The sequence below is a fragment of the Megalobrama amblycephala genome, linkage group LG20 (genome assembly GCF_018812025.1).
Source record: "Megalobrama amblycephala isolate DHTTF-2021 linkage group LG20, ASM1881202v1, whole genome shotgun sequence".
In the NCBI taxonomy this organism is placed as follows: Eukaryota; Metazoa; Chordata; class Actinopteri; order Cypriniformes; family Xenocyprididae; genus Megalobrama; species Megalobrama amblycephala.
In genome coordinates this window covers 6821239-6837404 of record NC_063063.1, presented here as the reverse complement: position 1 = coordinate 6837404, position 16166 = coordinate 6821239, and the positions used below count along the sequence as shown (strand labels likewise).

Below are 16166 nucleotides of genomic sequence, written 5' to 3'. Positions count from 1 at the left end.
TGATCACCAAATTATCTATTAGAATGATTTCTAAAGGATAACATGACACTGAATACTGGAGTAATGATGCTGAAAATTCTTTTTTTTTTAATACAAAAAATAATAATAAAAAAAATTATTAGAATTATTATAAAAATGATAAAAACTAGGAGTGGATCCCTCGAGACTTTCCAAAGTTGTATTGTCTTTATTTAATGACATAAACCTTTAAATGACATTTTCTATCTCTGATATGCCTCATATTGACCCTGAATAATGTACATAAACAGCAAAAATATATTTTAAGATGTTTTTCTCTGGATGCAGAATGGGTTGAACGCTCTTCATCTAGCCTCTAAAGAAGGGCATGTGGAGGTTGTGGCTGAGCTTATTAAACTTGGTGCCACCGTGGATGCGGCAACAAAGGTAACACCCACATCACCAGATCTGATACTATGACACACAAGTAAAAATGTCAGAACTAGTACAGAATACTGAGCATATGAATTAAAGATGACTAGTGTGTTACTCAGCTGTGCATGAATTCATAGACATGACTTTGCTGCATCAGCAAGTCTTCAAAGTCACTGTTGCCTGATGTTCAGGTTGACTTTGAGCCTCTACCAAGGGCTGGATCTGCTCATTTATGTAAAGGATCTTCAAGAGGAAGATTTCTGTAGAGGTTTTAGAAACTCTTCCATCGTAAAAGTGGATTCTTCAAAGTGATATTTATGCAGAGACAGAAATAGCGAAGAAGCATTCCAAAAGACAGCTGGTCTAGGAAAAAACATTGTGTCACTGTTCACATTGAGTCAACCTGCTCTGTCGTGTTCTTCTGATTCTAGAAAGGAAACACCGCTCTGCACATAGCATCACTCGCTGGACAGGTGGATGTCGTGAAGGAACTTGTGACTCATGGAGCGAATATCAACGCCCAGTCTCAGGTACAGTCAGCATGTGTGGCCTTTAATTTACTTTAAATACATCCTCAAACACAGTTGCAAATGCTTGGCCTCCCCATCGCAAGCTTGTGATTTCATTACTGTGCTATAATCTTGAGTAGCCAGACCTTCAGACTGATGACAGAAGGTCTGGAGCTTTTATTGGCCAAGGGGCCATATGACTGACATGTAAAGTGGTTGCTTTACATGTCAGTCAGATGGCCCCTTGGCCCCTTGGCCAATCACAGTTTGTTTTGTTCAGCGGAACGTTTAGGGGTGTAAAAATGTTCATGTCTCTACAATAACAGACTGGCGTGCAACCAGCAAATCATTCATTCAAGAATGTTCAAAAATTTACTTAAGCAATGCCACATGAGTTCCCATGAGGGAGTTACCTTCAAACTTTAGTTACCTTCATAAATTGGTGCCATTGAACCTAGTGTTTGTGAAGCTAGTTTGAAAAAAAAGTAGCTTGCCAAGCTACTTGTAATTTAAAGTAGATTACTGTAGCTACTGTAAAAAAAAAGAAAAGAAAAAAAAAGTTGGCTACAAATGGTAAGGTAGCAAATTTTCCAACAAAATCATTGCCAAATATTTGAAAAATGTAAGCAAATTCTGATCTGGACCTGCTAATAACTATGCTAGCTAATCTTAGCTAACATTATGGTTATCTACATAATTAGCATCACCAAAAAAAAGAAATATTTAAAAATTTAAACGAAAAGTAGCTAACTACTTTGAAACTACATAAAGGAAGAATGCAGGTAGTACTACTTTTAGTTAGTGTTAGTTTCCATCATTAATTAAACAGGATTTTTTTTTTTTTTTATTCAGGTAGTTAACTACACCATGCACACAACTAACTTTGACTAACTTGTTAAGCAAGATTGTCTTCAAACTGTTGCTCGGCCATGACAGTGGTTGAACTGTCCATAAAAGTCAGTTTATGCTAATAATGCAACATGAACTAGCGTTGTGTTATGAATATTATGAATTTTAATTTAGTTCAGATACTCAAGTTCCCAGTTTGTGCTCAAATATCTTTAAAAGAATTTAGAAGTGCTGCATCACATATAACCTACTTACAGTATGTCTTCATTTTGAGGAGAAACTGTTGGGATTTGAGAGCTGGTATGGTGGATAGTTTCAGTAGTGTGTGTTTTTGCCTTGTCACTGAAAGTACCCTCGGGGAGTCCAAAATTAAACTCATGTACACGTGTGCGAGAGACTAGAGACAGACTTTGTTTTATCTCAAGAACTTATCACAAGTCCAGCCTGGTTTTGCTTTCTCACACTGCAGTGCTTAAAATAGAGACACTCACTGAATGAGGAGGCTGATTGTGAATTGCTAAATGTTTACAAGAAGTTTGCTACAGAGGGTTGCTAGAACAGTATATTTTTGCAAGGGTTTTCTTTTTGCACTGTAGTGTAAAAATGATCTATGTTTGTTTGTTTGTGCACTCCACATTTATAAGTATTCTTCTTGTTTTATGGCGGATCCCAGACACATTACCGCCACCCAAATGGACCATTGACACTCTACCTACAATCTCCTGATTTACCTTATTCCACCAACCTACATAAAAATCACCCTTAATTCTTATACCCGCCTAGAGGCTGAAGCTTCATCCGGCGCTGCGTGTTCAGCTTATCCGTTTCCACACTCAGCCCCCACAGAGGAAAAAAAAACATTTCTAAGTATTAGCAAGCTAGTTACCTTTATGGTTGAGTCATTTCGGCTATGTTATGTTAATAGTGCTAATACCCTAATACCCAAGCCTATACTGAATACACACTCTTAGAACTCTACAGAAATCTCTGCAGATTAACACAGAATTAGATTTTTTAATTACGCTCTCAACCACTAAGAAAAAATAATACTCTTATTTCTAACACGTTTGAACATGAGCCATTCCACATATTTTCCAACAAATTCACTGCAGAAAATGTGGAAGAAAAAAAAGAAGAAAAAAAAATCTGAAGATTCTGTCTAGGTGTTACCGTTGCGTGTAGTTGAGAGAGCACAGATACAGACTTTAAATTTAAACGGGGTTTATTCACTAAAGCAGGCGGCGGCGGCGGCGGCGGCGGCGGCGGCTGCTGCTGCTGCTGCTGCTGCTGCTGCTGCTGCTGCTGCTGCTACAACAACAACATTAGATAAACAATAGAACGGACAGGGAGTGCTAGGAGTGAGTCCAACTTAAAGGGAGTGCTAATGACAATGGACAGGTGCAGGGAATCCAGGGAGAAGCGGGAAGGCTGATGAGGAACTGCAAACAGATGTGGAGCAGGGAGGATTCTGGGAAACGGAGTCCGGGACAGGCGCGATTGTAACACTGGGCCTGCTAATAACTATGTTAGCTAATCGTAGCTAACGTTAGCTAGATAACCAACATTGAAAAAAAATCAAACGTTTGAAAATTGCAACATTATTTATCTAGTATCATACATTTAACATAATATTGTCTACTACTTAAGTTATTAAGTTAAGCTAACTAAGCTAACATGCCTACATAAAAAAAACTTCATTACCCAAATTTGGAGGTCAGTATTTATTTTTAGTTAAAAGTTAAAAACAAAGAGGCGTTTGACATATTGTTGCATTTGTTGTTTTGACAATATTGACTAATAAGTCAAACTTAAAAATTAGTCAAAATGAATGGTTTATATATTAGTAAAAACATTTGTGTTTAAATTTATTTATGGGTGAATGCATTTCCTATTCCTGTCATTCCAATTCAACTTCCTGTGGGTGTGGCCAATTCAATTCACATGCACACTCATGAATTAAAAAAAAGTCAGTTGTTAAATTCTAAAGTTCACACAACACTGGTATCAAATGACCAGACATATTGCATATTTCAAGTTTAAAGGGTTAGTTCACCCAAAATTTAAAATGATGTCATTAATTACTCACCCTCAAGTCGTTCCAAACCCGTAAGACCTTCGTTCATCTTCAGAACACAAATTAAGATATTATTGATAAAGTCCGATGACGACTTCATTTAACAATGTCTAGTGATGGGCGATTTTAAAAAATCTGCTTCATGAAGCTTTGAAGATTTACTAATCTTTTGTTTCGAATCAGTGGTTCGGAGCACGTATCAAACTGCCAAAGTCACGTGATTTCAGTAAACGAGGCTGCGTTACGTCATAATTGTTTTGAAATTTCAATGGTTCACCACAGGGGGGCGTGACTTTGGCAGTTTGATACACGCTCCGAACCACTGATTCAAAACAAAAGATTCGTAACGTTTCGAAGCTTCATGAAGCAGTGTTTTGAAATCACCCATCACTAGATATTGTTAAATAAAGTCGTTATTTTGTTTTTTTGCCGCACAAAAAGTATTCTTGTTGCTTCATAACATTAAAGTTGAACCACTGTAGTCACATGAACTTTTTTAAATACGTCTTTAGTAGCTTCCTGGGCACTGAAAGTGTTAATTATCTTGCTGGCAATAGAGGCCTCTCTGAGCCATCGGATTTTATCAAAAATATCTTAATTTGTGTTCCGAAGATGAACGAAGGTCTTACGGGTGTGGAATGACATGAGGGTGAGTGATTAATGACAGAAGTTTCATTTTTGGGTGAACTAACCCTTTAAAGGTATTTCAAATAAGAATCTAAATTTGTTAAAGAGATTATCACCACTGCAGTACAATCCTGCAGATAAGACTACTGTATGTCAGAGGCAATGCTGTGATCTAATCTTGTATTTGAGTCAATAAATCATACAGAATGATCTTTTTTGACAATCTAAAATAGCAGAAAGGTTTCTGTGATGTGTAGGTTTAAGATTAGTGTAGGGTGATAGAATATACAGTTTGTACAGTATAAAAAAACATTTAGTCTATGTGTGTAATTGTTTGGCTGCTTGATAAAGTTAAAGAGAACATGAATGAAACATTTCTAAGTGTGCTCTTGTTCCTGCTACAGAATGGCTTCACACCACTTTACATGGCTGCCCAGGAGAACCACCTGGATGTAGTCAAATTCCTCCTGGATAACGGATCCAGTCAGAGCATTGCCACAGAGGTGAGCAGGACCTTCTGTTCCTATCCATTCATCACTGACATCACTCCATTTCCCAGCACTGTGTATGAAGCATCATGCTTATAGGTCTATCTAGCAATGATACATATAAAACCTGACTCAGAATGCCCAGTGACCTTGCTATCCTTTTCAAGGCAGCAGGCAGACACTAGTTGCGCAGTGAGGGTATTGAATGCCCGGCTTGAAGTGTGTGTGGTGTGTGTGTGCGTGCATGACAGAGCAGGGTGCCAGACGTCACTGTCCTTGAGAATGTACCAGGCCCTTGTGTCTCTCAGACAGTGATTATGCATCCGAGAACATTTTCATGTTTGAAGAGCTGTTTGCATGTTAATGATCCATGTTGGTGAGAATGAAGATCTGAAATTCAACCACAAAAAGATGCATTACAGCATTTTGATGTCAAGCTGCTCTTTGAGAATTATTAACTATTTTTATGTTGCTTTTATTAAACATTCTGCCATTATACAATCATATATTTATATGTTGTGTTTTTTTTTCTCACTATATGATTGATATTTTATATTCTTGTATGAATATTTTCTTTTTATTTAAGTGTTTGTTAATATCAATTTCCTACAGTTCAATTTATTTAGAAGTAGCTCATCTAAAAGCATTAAACTCTGAAAATGCTATTCTTTAGTGGGGTTTTCCACACAAGAGAGATTCTGTCTGATCCCACCTATTCTGATATTGTGATACACCACAATGTATTGAATCATGACATATGTATGGCAATGTATTTTGTTTTTGTCAATACTCAGCCCTATTATTTACCAAGAAAGGAATAATTGATGAAGAACTGTATAAATATAATGCACAATCAAGGAGTCTGGAGTCAGTTACTGCGCTTACAGTATACTCTACCATGACTACTGAGCAGAAAAAAAATCTATTTTGTTTCGTGATTGTAATGCCATTCTTATGTAAATTTTCAGATTCAGTTGAATGCTACTGTAGTTAAGATTATGATATGGAACATTAATGCTGTTAATGAAGTTCAAACTACTTCAGCTGTGCTGGTATAGTAAATAATGATGATCATTTATGGATGTCTGTCCATGGGGTAGCAAGCCCTGCTTTTGGAGGGCTACCATCCGTCTGAGTTTAGCTCCAACCCTGATCAAACACACATAATCAAGGTGTTCAGGATTAAAAGGTAGGTGTGTTGGAGCAGGGTTAGAGTTGAAGTCTACAGGAAGGTAGCCTTCCAGAAGCAGAGTTGGCTACCCCGTTAGAACAGGGCTGGGAAACTCTGGACCTCAAGATCCACTTTCCAGCAGAATCGATCTCCAACCCTGTAGCTTTCTAGTAATCCTGAAGACCTTAGACCTTGATTAGCTTATTCGGGTGTGTTTTATTAGGGTTGGAGCTAAGCTCTGTGGGAAAGTGGACCTAGAGGACCAGAGTTGCCCACCCCTTAGAATCAAGAAATTTCAAGCTTCTGTCATTTATCCTTGAGTGCTTATAACATGTCCGTGAGGAAAATAAATGAAAGTCCATCTACCTTGGCTGCAGATATGCTATTTTTTGCTGAGACTACATATTTTTTGGATATTCATCTTGCAGGACAGGGGTGTCCAATCCTGCTCTTGGTGGGCCACCTTCTATCAGATTTTAGCTGAAGTCTACAAGAAAGTGGCTTTCAAGAAATAGGATTTAACACCCCTGTTTTGGGACTTTCTTCTTACTATCAGTGATCTGGATGTTGCTAGTCAGATCCGCTCTAATATGGTAATCTCAGGAGACCATGTGTAGCTCCTGGAGGGCCAGTGTCCTGCAGGCTTCAGCTTCAACCTGTCCAAACACACTTGTCTGAAAGGCTGTGTTTGAAATCACACCTTATATCCTTATTCACTATTGCCTACATTTCTCCAATAATATAGTCCACCTAAAGGAGTAAATGAAAACGAGTGAGTGAATTCGGACACTGAGTGCGCCAGAAGGGCTGCCACTTTTGCATAGTTTGTGCTTGCTGTTTAATAATTATTTGAAACTTAGCAAACTGGCAGCTCCTGTAGTAAGATGAAAAGATTTATCTTGGACAATTAAAAAGGAATTTACCTGTTTGATATTATGCTGTACCCACATTGGACCAGCGGTTTGGAAAATTTATGGATGAGCTCTATCTTCTGGTCAGACGCAGGAATTCATTCGGCCCGCTACTCTCACAGTGCATTATGGGTATTCTCTAGCCGTTGAGAGTGCATTGGTTGTACATTCGACATTGTGGGATTGAATGAGTGCACTCGATAACGTCCACTATGGTTTCGGACACCACTACAAATGCCTGTCCCCTGAAATAGTGCCCTATTTAAGGATATAGGGGGTGATTTCGGACACAGCCAAAGTTTCTAGTGAACTAAAGACCTTGGTAAGCTGGTTCAGGTGTGTTTGATCAGGGCTGGAGCTAAATTCTGCAGGATAGTGGCCCTCCTGGACACCCCGGATTTAAAAGAGCAGGTCTGGGCTACTTCTGGGCCTCGAGATTCACTTTTCTGCAAAGTTTAGCTCTAACCATTATCAAACTCACCTACAGTACCTGTAGCTTTCAGGTAATCCTGAAGACCTTGATTTGCTTGTTCAAGTGTGTTTGATTAGGGCTGGAGCCAAGCTTTCTGCAGGAAAGTGGAATCTTGAAATCCAGAGTTGCCCACCACTTTCAAAGACCATGCTGAATCATAACTAATGTAAAAACTTCCTCTTCAAGAAAAATTGAATTTTATATTGTAAAGTTGTTGATAATGAGCCCAGAGTTCTCTAGTGTACCTTTAAATTTACATCTCTTTCTACTACTTAAGGATTCTTGTGTTGATTCTTGTGTTGTGTGTCTGTAGGATGGCTTTACTCCACTGGCCGTAGCTCTTCAGCAAGGACATGATCAGGTGGTATCTCTGCTCCTGGAGAACGACACCAAGGGGAAGGTGCGACTACCTGCCCTGCACATCGCCGCCCGTAAAGACGACACCAAAGCAGCAGCGTTACTTCTGCAGAATGATCACAATGCAGATGTTGAATCTAAGGTACCTCCATCAATGTACAACCAAGTCTTTCCATCAGTTTACATTTAGAACTTGATGGTGCTTTCCATTCAAACACATAGGATGATTGTTATATTTTGGAATTAATGCAGTGTAAAAATAAATAAATAAATAAAAAAAACACATCTAAACAGACTTTGTGGTGGCTAAAGTATTTCAATGGTGCATGAAGGGAGATGCTCATTGTAAATTTACTTACAATCTTCTTCAATCACAAGTCAGTTTGCACCATCCAGTTAAACCCTTGTGGTGTTGTGTGATGTGTGGTTTGTTGCTCTCCCTCACCGTGTAGCCACCGTACAGCTTGGTGCTCCCATTGTGACTTTGTGAACACTAATCAGACCATTCTCTCTCCTCCCGCTCTGGTGGTCTCTCTAGATGATGGTCAATAGAACGACAGAGGTATACACATACAAACGCTACACACCTCACAAAGCGCCCACATCACGCTGCTGCAGTGGCTGCTGCCCCATCCCCTCCTGCCCCTGCTCTTTGCTTTTTTGTCTCAATAGAATGGCGCTTCTATTACTAATGGGCAACAGAAAAATAGCATGGAGAGGAAACACTCTGGTTTAGCCTGGTCGAGGTCTGCAGCTGAGAGAAGTACTTTTATTAAAAAAAGTAATTTTCAATAAAAGGAGGGCATGTTGTGTTTTGGTTTTTTTTAATTGAAGTATGTAATTTTTGAAGTCAAGAAGTCAACTTTCCAGTGGCCTGCTTGATGCTTTCTGTATGCTAAATTGGGATAGTTTTGCCGCAGCAACAACAACAATGAAAAATCAGTTCTGCTTAAAGGCAGGAACACACCAACTAGTGGCGACGAAAGCAGACTGCGGGGTTGGCTCACGTCAGCAGCGTCCTGGGTCCAAAGTTGCCCTGACACACCAAACCGACGCTCGACAGCCGACGAATAAGTAGCACGTCGGTTCTGTGCCTGCGCAAGATGAAATGCTTTTCCGTACCAGCAGGTGGCAGTAGCTGAACAGCCAATCAGAATGATCAGATGGCCCGACGGACCGACGAGCTCTGGTCTTGCTGATAAAGTCAAGTGATTACTTTTTCAGAATTTCAGAATACTCAAAACATTTGAGGAAACTTATTACCTCAAAACATTTAAAGGGTTAGCTCACCCAAAACTGAAATAAAGTACTCACCCTCATGTCATCCCAAACCCGTAAGACCTTTGTTTGTCTTCAAAACACAAATTAAGATATTTTTCATGAAATCCGAGGGTATCAGATCCACACATAGGCAGCAACGACATTGCACCTTTTGAGGTACCAAAGGCATCGTTAAAACCGTCAACGTGACTAAAGAACACTTAATTTCAGCATTTATACAGTCTGATGCAAAGCATGCTAGGAATCAGGGTCCCACTTTATATTAAGTGGCCTTAACTACTATTTACTTATATTTAAATTAATCATTTGATACAATGCACTTATTGTGTACACACATGTTTTTACATTGTACTTGTATTTTAAAAACACCTGCATGTAATTACATCTGTAATTAATTTCTGTAATTACATTTATAATTACACTGTTGACCCATCCCTTACACCTGACCCCTACCCTTAAACCAACCCATACCACCAAAGCTTTCCCTAACCTTACCCGTATCCCACCTCAATAGCAGCAAAAGGTTTTTTTGCAATTCAATATGAACCCAATAAGTACATTGTACTTATTTTTTGATGTAAGTACATAGTAGTTAAGGCCACTTAATATAAAGTGGGACCGGAATTAGAAATCTGCTGCAACTCAACTAAATCGTATTAAGTTCAGCTTACTACAATTACATTTTGAGTTCACACAACTTTTTTAGTACAATGAACTTTCATTATTATTTGAGTGAAACAAACTCAATTAATTTAATTAATTTCACTGTTCGGTTTTACCGTAGTTAAGAAGCCTGCACAACAGTATCCAAAACACAACATATTCTTGTGACCAGCAGGGTGTGCAACATTTTATACTCATGTTAAAACCAGTTTGCTTTGGAAATTGCATTATGCTTTAAATGCTTTAAACTATAAATCTAAGTGCCCTTTAGACCCAAACCTAAATATTTAGTACTGTCCTGCAGATGAAGGTAGTGTGGAGACAGACTCCTCAGCTGCAGAGCGCTCGTCCCGTTTCATGCATGACATTCCCCTCCTTGCAGGTGCCAGCAGAAAGAGCCTCTTCTCTTCTCTTCTCTTCTCTTCTCTTCTCTTCTCTTCTCTTCTCTTCTCTTCTCTTCTCTTCTCTTCTCTTCTCTTCTCTTCTCTTCTCTTCTCTTCTCTTCTCTTCTCTTCTCTTCTCTTCTCTTCTCTTCTCTTCTCTTCTCTTCTCTTCTCTTCTCTTCTTTTCTCTTCACAGTCAGCATGGCTTCCAGATTTGTTCCAGCAGTCCTACAATTTGTTACTACCGATTGTCCTACCGATTTCTTAATAGCTTTGTTTTGCACTGCATGACATGTAACTTAAATACAGTATTAACCACTGACAACACTGGGAATAATAGTCTAATGTTCATCTAAAGCTACTGCTTAACTGCACTGTCAAATTTACAGTGGCCCACTGACTAAGTGTGCTATATATAAAATTCAATAAAATGCACTGCAAGTTGCTTTTTAAATAATTTAAATTGTATTTATGATAATAGTTAGGCAAGTAAGATTTATTTTTAATGGTTTTGAACAGCACATTGCATGTTTGCACACTTGACGTCATGGGTCCACCTTCACTAAAGCTTTGTATGTATGTTAATTCAACTGTTGGCTGAAGGTTGCTGTTATTGCGGCTTCGTACATCTGAGGAAAGCACATTCTTTAAATGGAAAAACCCTCACACCTATTGTAACCACAGCATAGTTTCTAAACTGAGAGATTAATGTAAACTTAATGTTCAGCCCAAAGCATAAGAATGAATCAGCTGGATTGAGTTGGTGTGAGGGAACAAGTGAAGGATGAGTCTTCCCTCAGTGTTGTGCTAAGGTCATCCGTGTAAGTCTGTCAGAGATTTACTGCACCACGCCTGTCCTGGTGTCGTCTTTTCACATGTAGAGGATGAGGTCAGGTCAGGTGACAAGGGGTCAAGGCCCTCAGAGTTCTGTATGTGACATTTTGACCACTGTGCTCTATTTCTCTCTGTCCCTCTCCAGAGTGGCTTCACCCCTCTCCACATAGCAGCTCACTACGGCAACATCAATGTAGCGACCCTGCTCCTGAACCGCGGGGCTGCCGTAGACTTCAAGGCGAGGGTAAGGACACAAACTCCAGCTGTGGTTTTCTGTAAGAGTGGAGTGGATGGCTATGAATGAGCTACACTATGGTCAGACCAGAGACATTCTATGTATGCAGTGCCTTTTTTGTCCCTGAGGAAATCATTTTAGGTCATATTTAAAGCATGGACTAAAATAGCTGCCAAAAGGTATTTTGTTATATATTTACATGATACTTAATGCACTTTTGTCACAATCAAATGAAGTATGTGCAAAATTAGATCTCTGTTTAAATAAAATTTGTTCACCAGGTCAGTTACAATCATGTTACCAACATGCATTTCAACTGTGATAATCAGAATTTTTTCTTGAGCACCAAATCAGCATATTAGAATGATTTATGAAGGGTCATGTGACACTGAAGGCTGGAGTAATGATGCTGAAAATTCAGCTTCGCCATCACATGAATTAATTACATTTTAAAATATATTCAAATACAAAACAGTTCTTTTAAATTATATTTCATAATATGGTCCCACTTTATATTAAGTGGCTTTAACTACTATGTACTTACATCAAAAAATGAGTACAATGTACTTATTGGGTTCATATTGAATTGCAAAACACTTTTGCTGCTATTGAGGTGGGATATGGGTAGGTTTAAGGGTAGGGGTCAGGTGTAAGGGTTGGGTCAACAGTGTAATTATGAATGTACACAATAAGTGCATTGTATCAAATTATTAATTTAAATGTAAGTACATAGTAATTAAGGCCACTTAATATAAAGTGGGACCCATAATATTACGCGTTTTATTGTATTTTTGGATCAAATAAATGCAGCCTTGGTGAGCAGAAGAGACATCTTTCAAAAACATTAAACAGTAGTGAACTGTAGTGTACATTTTAAACTAGACCTTTAAAAAGGCTTTTTATTTTTTTTTATATTGGGCACTTTTATGAGAGTAAAAAGCTTTTTATAATGAATCCAGTCCCACTCCACTGCCAGGTTTTCCATTTTCAACTCCCTGCTTGCTACTGCTTGTGAAAGAAACCCCACTCTGAGTGATTGTGGTGTGAGAGAAAATGCTAAGTGTTTAAAAAATAAAAAAAAACTGACCTGGAATGCCTTGAACACTGACAAGTGCGATACAAACAGTGAAGCATCCCAGTGCCGTTGGATCATATTACAGCACTCTCGGAAAACCTTTCAGCCAAACAAATTAGAGAACTGGAAATAACTGTTGTATGATCAGCTGCTTAAACTCAACCAATGTTGCTTTCAGAACAATGTAAAACACTTGATCTAAACACCTTCTTGGCACTGCATACACAGATTGACCCTGAACTAGTTTAGACCATGTAAACCAGCGTCTCTCTGCAGATCTTTGACCCTGACATGAAGTGAAATTTGATCCCACAGATCTGACATCCAAATCTCCATAATTTAGAATCAAAGCATTCGCTACTATGTACTCAAAAATACCATCCCACACAGTTTTTAACTTAAGTGACACATTGTACTGCTCCCAAGATGCCTGTTAATGGTATATGCAGATACATTTTATGGGGTCTTTTATGGTTTAGAAAAAGCAGTGCATCATGGTAAGTTAGGGATTTTGTGAGCCATCACTAGAGGGTGGTGTAGCCCAATACTTCCACCTTCGGTGTGATGATGTGCACTACATCCGTTCCATGACTGCAGCTACAAACAAAATCTCTTATATGTGCAACATTATAAAAAGCTCTAAGATGGAACACATATTGTTTGACCTGATATCATGACAACATATCACAGATGCAGACAAATTATGACACAATAATAAAAAAAATCCCATATGCAAAGGAAAAAAAAAAAATGAAATTCTTTCAGTTTGCCTTTTTATTTCTTTTTCTTTGTTGAAAGCATCAATTGTTTGTTGTTAAAGATCACTACAGACTTGCACCTTAGTTTGTAAAAAAAAATTAAAAAAAATGTCAGTATAGTACATTAATGCTCATGACATGATTTTAAATATAGGCCAGGTAATCCACTATTTTTACATATTCTCATGGATACAGTTATCAGAAACAGATGTGTTTCCTCCCCCATGAGTGATTTCTAAAAATCGACTTGTCAATGAATAACAAACATTTACTGTCTAATTTAAGTGTTCATTTCAGCAATTTTGAGTACTTATTTCCTGTTGTTATTGTATTATTAAGCCATTATGCTTTTAGTCTTCGGCATTAGCATTAGCCATGTACTTATGATAATGAAAAGGTGGTAAACCAGAAAGCTTTCTCATGAAATCCATGCAACTACCAAAGCTGCAAGCAGCAATGAAAGGGCCCTCGCACCCATTCCACCGCCACCCGGTGGCTTTAGGAAAACAGTGCACGGAGGGCAATATGCATTTAAGTATATACAGTAAATATAGGAGGAAAATGTCAGTCATTTCTATTTGCCACACTTCCTGCTACCAGCTGGGGGCGCTATGACTATGACTAAATTTTGGGTCTTCAGGCCAGTGCACTTTTCAAACGTGAAGTTTGAGGCAGATTGGACATTGTATGCTCGAGTTACAACTCCTTCATATTTCATGATGATAATAGCATGCTTTAGCACTCAGATAAGTGTCGCTAACATGTTTTAGAATGTTTCTAGCATGTTTAGTACTCAGTTGCATATTTTAGTATGTTGCTAGTAGTGCATCACAATGATAAATACGTCACTTACAGTTGCCAGTGGGTGGCGCTATTACTGTAACTGAATATTGTCATGTAGATGTGTTCAGGGCAGAACTGTTCTCAAACAAGTGAAGTTTGGGGCAGATTGGACATTGTATGCCTGAGTTACAACAACTTCCTCTTTTGTGGCGTTAATCGCACATTAGCACAATTGTTGCGTGATTTAACGTGTTTCTAGCATGTTTGGTACTTTATGGCATATTTAAATGTGTTTCAGGGAGTGAATTACTGTGTACAGTTCTTTAGAACTTGATTGTGTGTCTGACAATTAGTTTTGTTATTTTATTGTGACAGAATGACATCACACCTCTCCATGTGGCATCGAAAAGAGGAAATGCCAACATGGTCAGGCTGCTGCTGGAGAGAGGGGCCCGAATTGATGCCAAAACCAAGGTCAGTGCCACAAGCAGTCGAACCAAACAGACTGTCTTTCTTTTCCATATCTATATTTAACTCATCAGAGGAAGTGAGCACATGGTTTTCCCCATTGCCTTTATTGCACAACAGCACCATTGTATAGTTAAGAAAGACTTAAGAAAAGCTGTAATTTATAAACTAATTGCATATGATGTTTTAGAGGAAACTAATTCAATTGCTGTTAATTTGTGGCCAGTTTCAGCTGCTTTCTTAGAAGCATAAGATGCTTTTCAAGATGAACAGGGAATTTATTGGCAGGAATAATTCAAGGATACATACAGTTTGATTCTAATAAATGATAACAACCGCAGCCCTCAGGTTACATGTGTTTGGCAGCACCGTTGAAGAAAAATTGCATGCAGATGTTGCGCTCATCTCCGTCTCCAGTAGTGGAATGCTGTCTCTTATTGTGTGTTTGACATATTGGCACGTCTTTAGTATTGGGAGGGAATGTAATGTCAATGATGGCTGACGTTCACAGATTCTGGCACCTGCCAGTGGGTCAGTGTGTGTAATATATGTGTGCTTGTTTTCATATCTTCAGGACGGCCTGACACCTTTACACTGTGGAGCGAGGAGCGGTCATGAGCAAGTAGTTGAGATGTTGCTAGATCGCGGAGCACCAATCCTCTCTAAGACAAAGGTTAGATATGCTGTTAAAAGGATAGTTCCTCCCAAAATGCATATTTTACTTACCCCATGTTGTTCCAAACCTGCATGACTTTCTTTCTTCTGTAGAACACAAAAGGAGATATTTTCAATAATGTTCATGCTGCTCTTTTCTATATATTGAAAACGAATGGGAACTTTGTATGACAAACAGAATGAAATGCTAAAGGCAAAATAAATTACTTTTGGGAAAGAGTGGCCTGGACATTCTGCTTAACATCTCTTTGTGTCAAGTCAAGTCACATTTATTTTCATAGCGCTTATTAGGGGTGTATTAGTTGTGTAACGGTACATGTATTCATCCCGAACGGTCACGGTTTGATGCATACAGTCAGACGACGAATACAGTCAGTCACTGGTGATCCACACTCCAATCCAGAAGGGAGCTTGCGCAGTAAAGCAACGCTGTTTGCTAACCGCCACAATAGGAACAATTACAGAAGAAGAAGAGCAGACGATCTATGCATAGATATGTTAACTGCGTCTCATTTCGGAGGCCTGCGTCCTCCGGAGGTCTCATTTGAAGACTGCATAGGATGTCTTATTTAAGAAAAGTAACCGTAATAAAATTGACTGTTATCCTCGTGAGGTGTAAATACTGTCATTTCTTTCTTACTTTGCAATCTAACGGTAACTTTTCTTAAATAAATGAGACCACCGCGATGCGCCTTCAAATGTGACCTCCGGAGGACGCAACCTTAGCCGTAGCTTTTGTGTAATCTCTCAACCAGTGTTTTAACCACGGAAAGACGTCAATAAATCAGCTTAAGAATAATATCTCACGTAGCATTACATTTACCTCAGGCAAGTCATTTAGTGTCCACAGCATGTTAGTTCACTAGAGAAATGAACTCTAGAGGGGAGCATTTCAATAAATATATGCACTATATTATCTCATACTGAATATTCATTATATTTACTTTACCTATTAGTAATTTCTTAATTATGAATATATTTTTAAATAAATCTGTTGTACGGAACCGTCATGTTTGTGTACTGTTACGCCCCTACGCTTTATACAATACAGATTATTTCAAAGTAGCTTCACAATAATAAGCAGGAAATTAACAGTATTAATTTGCAAACACCATTAATTATAAAACAAATTCAATTTCAGCTGTAAAGCAGCTCTACAG

The 16166-nt window shown here is 38.5% G+C and overlaps 1 protein-coding gene across 1 annotated transcript in view; it reads left to right on the top strand.

Moving 5' to 3' along the window:
* The window catches only part of LOC125255081 (ankyrin-3-like), a 166327-nt gene that overhangs the window by 110234 nt on the left and 39927 nt on the right, over window positions 1-16166 (top strand). The window contains exons 3-10 of the mRNA XM_048170037.1: window positions 307-405; window positions 825-923; window positions 4857-4955; window positions 7808-7993; window positions 8390-8413; window positions 11158-11256; window positions 14239-14337; window positions 14906-15004. Of these exons, the coding sequence (XP_048025994.1) occupies window positions 307-405; window positions 825-923; window positions 4857-4955; window positions 7808-7993; window positions 8390-8413; window positions 11158-11256; window positions 14239-14337; window positions 14906-15004 (804 nt within the window). The remainder of the gene's footprint in view (window positions 1-306; window positions 406-824; window positions 924-4856; window positions 4956-7807; window positions 7994-8389; window positions 8414-11157; window positions 11257-14238; window positions 14338-14905; window positions 15005-16166) is intronic.